At 42.1% G+C, this 12,098-nt stretch overlaps 1 protein-coding gene across 1 annotated transcript in view; it reads right to left on the minus strand.

Annotated features, from left to right (window-relative positions):
- LOC135463839 (regulating synaptic membrane exocytosis protein 2-like) overlaps positions 1–12,098 on the minus strand; it is a 92,997-nt gene that overhangs the window by 23,163 nt on the left and 57,736 nt on the right. The window contains 4 exon segments of the mRNA XM_064741285.1: positions 981–1,111; positions 2,810–2,934; positions 6,108–6,314; positions 7,366–7,409. Of these exon segments, the coding sequence (XP_064597355.1) occupies positions 981–1,111; positions 2,810–2,934; positions 6,108–6,314; positions 7,366–7,409 (507 nt within the window).

Consider the following 12,098-nt stretch of genomic DNA (forward strand, 5'->3'; position numbering starts at 1 on the left):
ACCACTTTTGACCAGATCTGATTGTATATCAAGTTTTTATCAACGTAATGTTCTCCCCAAATTACATTATTCCATAAAAAAAGTTAAGAATTTGTGACGTACTCTTGTTATGTAGGTCTAAAGTTCACCTTCTTGAAGACTGAACAGACTTCAATCAACACATGTACCTCAAATTCTTGTGTACCTTTTTGTATCATGCTGCACAACTGTCGTCAGTCACGTTCAGAATTCTGGTTATTCCAGCCATTACAAATTATCTCCCTTGTCAGGATTTGGCGCGGATTCAATTATAACACAATATGAATCTTTTCGGTCCGGATGAGCACGTTATTTCGAGGGAGCTGTGTATTTAGTGTTTTTTTCTTTCTTTTTTCACATGCTTAGACTATCCAATGAACAACTTGCTCAGATCTTTGCTTTTCCAAAAACCTGGCGAAAAAATGTAATATTCTGCTTTCAGCACAATTTATATCTGTCCAAATATTAGAAAAATTAGGGTAAGCAGATTATGAGATTGGAATAATAACTAATATTCACTGGTGTCTTCACTGCACAACATGGGAGGATTTTGTAAAGTTATTCAGATGTAACATTTTCTTCACTTTGTTGAACGCTTGTGAAAAAAAAACATGCAAAATCTCCCCTTTCTAGCCAAACACTGGACAATGCTGAAACCTGGAATCTTAGAGATGAAAACTGTGAAACATCACAACGAACAAACAACAAATTATTATCAATCCCATGATGCCTCACCTAAAAGAGCCTGCCTCTTGATGGACTGCATAAAAACTTGTGTGACACGCAGACAGACAGACAGACATTTTTTTAATGATCACAGACAGACACAAACTTGCGAATACAAAGACAATCAAGAGAAAAAAGTGATGAGACACCAGGAAAGACATGTGAAGAAATCGGAAAGTTTTCAATAGTCTGGCTAGTAGTAGAAATATTATGGGATGGTTTCCCAGATAACTCACCTTCTATCGGGCAGCAGGTAGAGTTTACAGTAAGGATTCCTGGGTTTGTCTGTGGCTGGCAGCTGAAGATCTACAGCATTGATAATGGTCACGACCAACTGGTAGTTCTGAACATCATACCACAATTTCACCTGAAAGAAATGAATAAATAAATGCAACAAAATTCTCAATTATATTGCAAAAGTTTTCAGTGAACATGATTTAAATTTCAAAAATCAGAATTACACTTGCATCCTTCAAGAATTTATTTACTTTTTTGATAGGAATTTGGAGTTTCATGCTGTACCCAAGAATATTTCACTTATATGAAGGTGCATACAAATTTTAATTCTGAAAGACAGCCCGAAAGTTGGAAATCACGTGACAGCCCCGGAATGTGCAAAAACAAAATGGCCACCACCCCATGCTGAAGCCTAGGGGGAAAAGGCACATGTTGAGATTATACATATCTAATAAATACATTATGGCTGACACTAATTCAAAAATAGGCATTTTCCTATGCTACAATGTTAGGGGGACAAATTTTTTTCATCTGTGCCTTCTGTTAGTAAGGTGATCATGTGGTCTCTAGCTTCTATGTCTGTTAGTAACATGACCACATGGCCTCCAGCTTCTATGTCTGTTAGTAAGGTGATCATGTGGTCTCTAGTTTCTATGTCTGTTAGTAACATGACCACATGGCCTCCAGCTACTATGTCTGTCAGTAAGGTGATCATGTGGTCTCTAGCTTCTATGTCTGTTAGTAACATGACCACATGGCCTCCAGCTACTATGTCTGTTAGTAAGGTGATCATGTGGTCTCTAGCTTCTATGTCTGTTAGTAAGGTGATCATGTGGTCTCTAGCTTCTATGTCTGTTAGTTAAGTGATCACGTGGTCTCTAGCTACTATGTCTGTTAGTAAGGTGATCATGTGGTCTCTAGCTTTTATGTCTGTTAGTAGGGTGATCATATGGTCTCTAGCTTCTATGTCTGTTAGTAAGGTGATCATGTGGTCTCGAGCTTCTATGTCTGTTAGAAAGGTGATCATGTGGTCTCGAGCTTCTATGTCTGTTAGTAAAGTGATCACGTGGTCTCTAGCTTCTAGGTTGTCTTACACAATAGAAGCTGAACAATCTTTATCTGCCAGTTAAGCTACATTTAAGTCACTTTCGCATTTCAGATCTCATATTACACTGTAGTTGGGTGCCAATTTTCACTCAACAGCCTATACATTAACCTTGCTGCGACATGCTTGCCACATTAGACATGTGTTTCATTCAATTTCTGCATTGGAGTCAGTGAGTGCTTGAGGTTTAACGTCGTACTTAACAATTTTTCAGTCATATGACGACGAAGGAGTCCTTAGAGTGCATGTAATGTGCCTCCTTCTTGCCGGACGGATTTCCATCGCTCTTTAATCTACTGCTGCTTCACTGACACGGCTTACCGAAGACAAGTAAGCCGCCCTGCCCGAGCCATTATACTGATACGGGTCAATCAGTCGTTGCAATATCCCCTTCATGCTGAACGCCACGTGAGGAAGTTACAGTCTTAGGTGTGACTCGACCCAGGATTGACCCTGTATCTACAGCTCCTGAAGCGGAGGCTTGACCAACTGTAATTCTGCATTGGAAATTGTTTCCAAATTCATAGCAACTTATAGCAAAAATGATGAAGAAGCTGAAAATGCTTAAGTAGAAAGTGTTACTTTGAAATGTTGCCATTTTATTGGCTGTGAAAAACAACTGCAACCTCGAACTTCAAAGGCTGGGTCAACTGGGTCTAATTTGACTACGGCGACCCTGTTGCATCCTGAAACGTGAAGTTCCTTGAGCATTTCAAAACAAACCTGAATTTTGCCTAGAATTTGAGGAGAGAGCCCCCTGGTGCCAGCAGAGCTCGGAGAACCAGGGGAGGTAACCATGACACTTGGACGCGTCCTTTGAACCACTGGCAATGAGTCTTTGACATAATCTGAAACACAAAAATTCAGGAATAAAAAACATTGCCTACATCAAAAAAAAAAAAAAAATGTAGCCATATCTTTGTAACTGTTACAGAAACCAGTTACATGCAAATCACAAAATTTATCCACATTCTCACAGAAACATGAATCACAAACTCAGAACTGGGAAATGAAAACAAAAAGCACCCAAAAAACATTCTCATCCCTTGTTCGACACTGCAACGGCAACATTTAGCGTTAAGCTTTATTTAAGCATTTCTTACAATCATTACAGATTTAACAAAATTCAACGAGTTTGGTTTTTCTTCAGTTTTACTAAGACTATTATCACTTGATATTGTTTCCAATCTGAGCGTTTTAGTCTTTATTAGTTGGTATTTATTAGTGACTTTATGCAGATTGATTTCGTTTTTTTGCCAGGATAATGGCTGCATATCACACAGTGTCAGTTAGTAAGACTGAATTACGAAAGCGAAGCCATATCTAGTGTTAGTATTTAAAGTTAGTATTACAGTTAGTATGATCTGGGAAGAGTCAAACCTTTGACGAAGTCTACATATTTCAAGTTGTATTTAACGAATCATCAAATATCATCTATGGCTAGACAAGAGCAGTGCATAGATGATATCTGACAAATGTAACTGTCTTTAATAAACTAAAACCTTAATTTGAAATGACAGCATTCCTCAGTCTGGTATACTGCTAGCTGATGAGTTAGTAGCATTCCTCAGTCTTGTATACTGTATTTTTGGTGAAGACCTGAAACTATCAATGGGCTTGAATTGCACTGAAAACTGATCTTTCTTAAGCGAGCGGTTGAGGAATTAAGGTTATTAGTGGTCAGGCCCTACACGAAGGATTCGCATTAGAAAACAGACTCTACTTAAAATTCACATACACTTTGTTGGAAGAGATAATTAGTAATGATCACACTCAACATCACCATTTTCATCATCACGCTCAACATCACCATTTTCATGATCACGCTCAACATCATTTTCATGATCACGCTCAACATCATTTTCATCATCACAATCGACATCACCATTTTCATCATCACTCTCGACATCACCATTTTCATGATCACACTCGACATCACCATTTTCATCATCACGTTCGACATCACCATTTTCATGATCACACTCGACATCACCATTTTCATGATCACACTCGACATAACCATTTTCATGATCACGTTTGACATCACCATTTTCATGATCACGCTCGACATCACCATTTCATCATCACGCTCGACATCACCATTTTCATCATCGCGCTCGACATCACCATTTTCATGATCACGTTCGACATCACCATTTTCACGATCACGTTCGACATCACCATTTTCATCATCACGCTCAACATAACCATTTTCATGATCACTCTCGACATTACCATTTTCATGATCACGCTCGACATCACCATTTTCATCATCACGTTCGACATCACCATTTTCATGATCACGCTCGACATCACCATTTTCATCATCACAATCGACATCACCATTTTCATCATCACACTTGACATCACCATTTTCATCATCACTCTCGACATCACCATTTTCATGATCACACTCGACATCACCATTTTCATCATCACGCTCGACATCACCATTTTCATGATCACTCTCGACATCACCATTTTCATCATCACTCTCGACATCACCATTTTCATCATCACGCTCGACATCACCATTTTCATCATCACGCTCGACATCACCATTTTCATGATCAACATCACCATTTTCATGATCACATTCAGATGAACTATTTCAACAACGGCCTAAACTGTCCTTGGCCCTAACTCATCTGAAGCAAAACATTTTGACACAAAAACTGCTTCGTGATGTTGTGTTTTTTAGGTTTTCATGCAGCCATGCAAGCTAAAATGTCCCATACCATTCCTAACTTACCACAGATTTAGGTGATAGAAAGACAATCTGGAAATGAAGGTTTTAAGACAAAATAGAAATCATGCTAAAGGAAAAAGATATACAAAACAAAAATGAAAACAACTGATAGGTGAACCAGTAAGAAATAAAATACAGTATCAAATTTAGGATTCAAAGAGAAAACTGATAATATATGTTTGCACAGAAAGTTGCATGCTATTCCCAAGGAAGACACAATCTATACTGCATTTATTTGCATGACCTTGATTCACACCTAAAATTTCTGAACAGCCATTTCTAATTTCAAATTTCTTTCAATTTTGTGCAGTAGTGTCACAGATATCTGGTAAATTGCAAGATCACTGTCGCTGTAAAATCTGATCAGATATAAAGCAAATAGTCATGGACTGCAATGTCATCTACTTCTGTTTCAAATTGATATGGCTTGCTTCTATGTAGCTAGAATCCATCCCGAAATTGACATGATTTTTGAGACGAATTCCAAGGTTAAAAAAAGATCACACCTTGCGGATGGTTAGCCGTAGCATTAACCAGGTATAGTGTAGCTGGCTGAGGATCGCTTAGGGCAGTACATCTTTTGTTTTTAGTGGATTTAGAGTCAACATTGCCTCACTCCGAAAACCCTGCTGATAGTGTACTGTGTGAACAAGTTGTAACATATGCAATTAGGACCATTACGTAAATCAAGACTCCTCAATCATTTAAGCTTGTTTTCTTTTATGAAAGCAGGAAACAGAAAAGATTTTAATAAGCATTTTATGCACACTCCAAAAATAGGCCTCTCAGGAGTACCAGTGAGTAGAAAAGCAGTTTTATAAAATGCTTAAATTCATTATTCATTCATTATTCATTTATTATTCATTCGTTATTCAGCTCACACATGGCACTGATGCATAAAGCATCCATATAAAATTTTCTCTGATTTTGTTTGAATTGTTCTTCTATCTTGGACCCTTCAGGCATTGGAAAATTGTGACAAAAGTGTCTTTCCCACGCGGCTAAATGTAAACGGCTCAGCTGATAAAGCAGTGAGGCTAAACACCCTATGTCGGGAGTTCAAATCCCACTGAAGTCTGTATTTTCGCTGATCTCAACGTATCTATTCCACATCTTCCTTGATCAAGGTTTCTATTAGCTCTTTGCTTACATTTATACTCGTGCTGCTCACACATTATGGTGTCCTGAAATCCATGTAGATTTTAGAGCTTGAAAGTGACACATAATTACACAAGCCTTGAGAGCCTCTACCGCATGCACCCCCAGACTTACCCCCACTCCTATAGCCTGACATCCCCGTTCCTTCATAAATATACTGGTATCTGGGGAGGGTCCAGGGGTTAAGGGGTGTGTCTACGCTCTCACGGTCAGACTGTGTGTCGCTAGTGAACACCTCGTCTGGGAAGGGGGAAGCTGGTCTACGATCAGAGCGATCAGACACACGACCCTTCTTATGACCACGTGTGCCATGTAAAGCGACTGAACAAAAAACAACAACAACAACATAACACCGAAAACGAAAACGAAAACAAAAAGGTTACTCAAACACAACGTAGGGCCAGACAACTTGCAGGTGTAAGGGTAGTTTCAAGATCGAACTCTTTTATCGCTAAAGATACAATAACGTCCTACAGCACCATGTGGCCTGTCGGAAATGTTAGGCACCTATTTTTAAGTACGTATACTGTAGCATGGGCTTATGAGAAACTTTTCACACAACGTTTATATTTGGAGGGAATGAAAAATTGACAAAATTGAAGAGCTGAGCATTTGTAAACATAAGAAGCTTCTGAAGGAAAGGGGCGTCACTTGTGCCTCCAGAACAAAGTCCGACAATTGATCAGTAAATTATTGTAAACAAATATTTTTACGAGTACACTGACACCATTGAACTTTTTTTTATCTTTGGCGACAAAAGTGTTTGAACTCACACTCCCCTAGTTCAGCCTTCATAATCCCCTGATACCCACTCGCCACTGGCCACTTCAACACTTTTTGTAAACTCTAAACATGAAATTTTTTTTAAAGACTGATTATTTTATAGGGAGCAACCTTTATTGAAACAGGCAGTGAAGGTTACTGAAGGCAAGTCATCTGAGCCTACTTTTCTCGAAGCTTTGTCAAAATACTTTTCTTCTCTTGGAAACAATGCTGCCTTCTGGTTTAATATCCCAGGCACAGTTTTTTACCACAAATGTTGTAAGAAAATAAATTTGAACTTCTGAGATGGTGATATGATATCATAATCACTTATCAGAGTGCATACTACAATAAAATGATAAAATGATAAAAGGACACAATATAATGAAAAAAAATAAATTAAAGTGAGTGAAAAAAACAGCAATTATAAAAAAAAAATCACAATAAACATTACAAAATCTCCATAAACTGAATACATAACATCACAACATTAACCTTGTGTCAATTGTGAAAAGAAAGTGAAACTTTGAACACTGAACACCAGGAACAACTGAACAAGGGGAGCTAACTGTCTTGACCATTTAACAATGGGCAGACAACTCTGACCTACCTTTGGCATGATCTGAGGTAACACCAGGGGGTACCTCACCGTGTCTGAAACAAAACAAAACAGAAGTTCATTAGATGAGAACTAGCAAACTACCTACCCACAGGAGTTAGGAATGCACATGTAACCCAATTTTCACGCTTTTTTTTAGGTTTCCTATCAACACAATGTGAGATTTCTGTGCAAAAAGACTTAACATGTCTCCCCGGACTTCTAGTATAAGATAAAGAGCAGATTTCAGGGCACCAGACACCTACGAGAGGGGTATGGTTATAAGAGCGGCATCAGTCCCATCTTAAACCCTTGCCATACTCAGCAGTCACACACACTTCAGCAAATTTCATGCAATTTATGTGAATTTGCAAAATCTTTTATGTGGACTAGCATAATTTCTGGTCAAAAACTTTGAAAAATACCCACAAACACTTAGGTGCCGTCCACATAAATCATTAGCATTCTCTTATTTTTTCTTATTTTCTCCAAAAAACCTAGATCCACCTACACCCTTCATTTGCCCATTAAACGACTTAAGCGGATAACTTGAATACAGGTATCAGTCGGCCACTGAGTAGTGATACATTTAAACACAGTTGTGTAAACCGACGATTGGTAAAGAGGCTTCAACACGAGTCTACACAAGAAACAAATCCACAGAAACAACAACAACAGTGGTTCAACTCGTGAAACCTTTCCAAAAGAAAGCTCAAGTTTTGCACTTACATATTTTCACGATATTCCCCCCGAATCTACAGAAACTTATACAGGCCTAGTACAAGTACACGTGTGCCGGGACATACATGGCCCTGCAGGTTTCGTACTAGCCTATGTGATGTGCTGACAGCCATATTGTGTGATGGGTGTTTGTCTATGGCTGAGATCTCAGACAGGCCTAGGCTAGAATGTACAAGTACACGTGTGCCGGGACATACAAGGCCCTGCAGGTTTCGTACTAGCTTATGTGATGTGCTGACAGCTATATTGTGTGATGGGTGTTTGTCTATGGCTGAGATCTCAGACAGGCCTAGGCTAGACCCTACAAGTACACGTGTGCCGGGACATACATGGCCCTGCAGGTTTCGTACTAGTCTATGTAATGTGCTGACAGCTATATTGTGTGATGGGTGTTTGTCTATGGCTGAGATCTCATACAAGCCTAGGCTAGACTGTACAAGTACACGTGTGCCGGGACATACAAGGCCCTGCAGGTTTCGTACTAGCCTATGTGATGTGCTGACAACTATATTGTGTGATGGGTGTTTGTCTATGGCTGAGATCTCATACAAGCCTAGGCTAGACTGTACAAGTACACGTGTGCCGGGACATACAAGGCCCTGCAGGTTTCGTACTAGCCTATGTGATGTGCTGACAGCTATCTTGTGTGATGGGTGTTTGTCTATGGCTGAGATCTCATACAGGCCTGGGCTAGACCATACAAGTACACGTGTGCAGGGACATACAAGGCCCTGCAGGTTTCGTACTAGCCTATGTGATGTGCTGACAGCTATCTTGTGTGATGGGTGTTTGTCTATGGCTGAGATCTCATACAGGCCTGGGCTAGACCCTACAAGTACACGTGTGCAGGGACATACAAGGCCCTGCAGGTTTGGTACTAGCCTATGTGATGTGCTGACAGCTATATTGTGTGATGGGTGTTTGTCTATGGCGGAGATCTCAGACAGGCCTGGGCTAGACTGTACAGGTACACGTGTGCCGGGGCATACAAGGCCCTGCAGGTTTCGTACTAGCCTATGTGATGTGCTGACAACTATATTCTGCGATGGGTGTTTGTCTATGGCTGAGATCTCATACAGGCCTGGGCTAGACCCTACAAGTACACGTGTGCAGGGACATACAAGGCCCTGCAGGTTTCGTACTAGCCTATGTGATGTGCTGACAGCTATATTGTGTGATGGGTGTTTGTCTATGGCTGAGATCTCATACAGGCCTGGGCTAGACCCTACAAGTACACGTGTGCCAGGACATACAAGGCCCTGCAGGTTTCGTACTAGCCTATGTGATGTGCTGACAGCTATATTCTGCGACGGGTGTTTGTCTATGGCTGAGATCTCATACAGGCCTAGGCTAGACCCTACAACTACACGTGTGCCGGGACATACAAGGCCCTGCAGGTTTGGTACTAGCCTATGTGATGTGTTGACAGCTATATTCTGCGATGGGTGTTTGTCTATGGCTGAGATCTCATACAGGCCTGGGCTAGACTGTACAAGTACACGTGTGCCGGGGCATACATGGCCCTGCAGGTTTTGTACTAGCCTATGTGATGTGCTGACAGCTATATTCTGCGATGGGTGTTTGTCTATGGCTGAGATCTCAGACAGGCCTAGGCTAGACCGTACAAGTACACGTGTGCCAGGACATACAAGGCCCTGCAGGTTTCGTACTAGCCTATGTGATGTGCTGACAGCTATATTGTGTGATGGGTGTTTGTCTATGGCTGAGATCTCATACAGGCCTAGGCTAGACCATACAAGTACACGTGTGCAGGGACATACATGGCCCTGCAGGTTTGGTACTAGCCTATGTGATGTGCTGACAGCTATATTCTGCGATGGGTGTTTGTCTATGGCTGAGATCTCAGACAGGCCTGGGCTAGACCATACAAGTACACGTGTGCCAGGACATACAAGGCCCTGCAGGTTTTGTACTAGCCTATGTGATGTGCTGACAGCTATATTGTGTGATGGGTGTTTGTCTATGGCTGAGATCTCATACAGGCCTGGGCTAGACCCTACAAGTACACGTGTGCAGGGACATACAAGGCCCTGCAGGTTTCGTACTAGCCTATGTGATGTGCTGACAGCTATATTGTGTGATGGGTGTTTGTCTATGGCTGAGATCTCATACAGGCCTGGGCTAGACTGTACAAGTACACGTGTGCCAGGACATACAAGGCCCTGCAGGTTTCGTACTAGCCTATGTGATGTGCTGACAGCTATATTGTGTGATGGGTGTTTGTCTATGGCTGAGATCTCATACAGGCCTGGGCTAGACTGTACAAGTACACGTGTGCAGGGACATACAAGGCCCTGCAGGTTTCGTACTAGCCTATGTGATGTGCTGACAGCTATATTGTGTGATGGGTGTTTGTCTATGGCTGAGATCTCATACAGGCCTGGGCTAGACTGTACAAGTACACGTGTGCAGGGACATACAAGGCCCTGCAGGTTTCGTACTAGCCTATGTGATGTGCTGACAACTATATTGTGTGATGGGTGTTTGTCTATGGCTGAGATCTCATACAGGCCTGGGCTAGACCCTACAAGTACACGTGTGCAGGGACATACAAGGCCCTGCAGGTTTCGTACTAGCCTATGTGATGTGCTGACAGCTATATTGTGTGATGGGTGTTTGTCTATGGCTGAGATCTCATACAGGCCTGGGCTAGACCCTACAAGTACACGTGTGCAGGGACATACATGGCCCTGCAGGTTTCGTACTAGCCTATGTGATGTGCTGACAGCTATATTGTGTGATGGGTGTTTGTCTATGGCTGAGATCTCATACAGGCCTGGGCTAGACCGTACAAGTACACGTGTGCCAGGACATACAAGGCCCTGCAGGTTTCGTACTAGCCTATGTGATGTGCTGACAGCTATATTGTGTGATGGGTGTTTGTCTATGGCTGAGATCTCATACAGGCCTGGGCTAGACCATACAAGTACACGTGTGCCAGGACATACAAGGCCCTGCAGGTTTGGTACTAGCCTATGTGATGTGCTGACAGCTATATTGTGTGATGGGTGTTTGTCTATGGCTGAGATCTCATACAGGCCTGGGCTAGACTGTACAAGTACACGTGTGCAGGGACATACAAGGCCCTGCAGGTTTCGTACTAGCCTATGTGATGTGCTGACAGCTATATTCTGCGATGGGTGTTTGTCTATGGCTGAGATCTCAGACAGGCCTAGGCTAGACCATACAAGTACACGTGTGCCGGGACATACAAGGCCCTGCAGGTTTGGTACTAGCCTATGTGATGTGCTGACAGCTATATTGTGTGATGGGTGTTTGTCTATGGCTGAGATCTCAGACAGGCCTAGGCTAGACTGTACAAGTACACGTGTGCCGGGACATACAAGGCCCTGCAGGTTTCGTACTAGCCTATGTGATGTGCTGACAACTATATTGTGTGATGGGTGTTTGTCTATGGCTGAGATCTCAGACAGGCCTGGGCTAGACCATACAAGTACACGTGTGCCGGGGCATACAAGGCCCTGCAGGTTTCGTACTAGCCTATGTGATGTGCTGACAACTATATTGTGCGATGGGTGTTTGTCTATGGCTGAGATCTCATACAGGCCTAGGCTAGACCATACAAGTACACGTGTGCAGGGACATACAAGGCCCTGCAGGTTTCGTACTAGCCTATGTGATGTGCTGACAACTATATTGTGTGATGGGTGTTTGTCTATGGCTGAGATCTCAGACAGGCCTGGGCTAGACTGTACAAGTACACATGTGCCGGGACATACAAGGCCCTGCAGGTTTCGTACTAGCCTATGTGATGTGCTGACAGCTATCTTGTGTGATGGGTGTTTGTCTATGGCTGAGATCTCATACAGGCCTGGGCTACACTGTACAAGTACACATGTGCCGGGGCATACAAGGCCCTGCAGGTTTCGTACTAGCCTATGTGATGTGCTGACAGCTATCTTGTGTGATGGGTGTTTGTCTATGGCTGAGATCTCATACAGGCCTGGGCTAGACTGTACAAG

This window comes from Liolophura sinensis, chromosome 3 (assembly GCF_032854445.1).
Source record: "Liolophura sinensis isolate JHLJ2023 chromosome 3, CUHK_Ljap_v2, whole genome shotgun sequence".
Taxonomy (NCBI): Eukaryota; Metazoa; Mollusca; class Polyplacophora; order Chitonida; family Chitonidae; genus Liolophura; species Liolophura sinensis.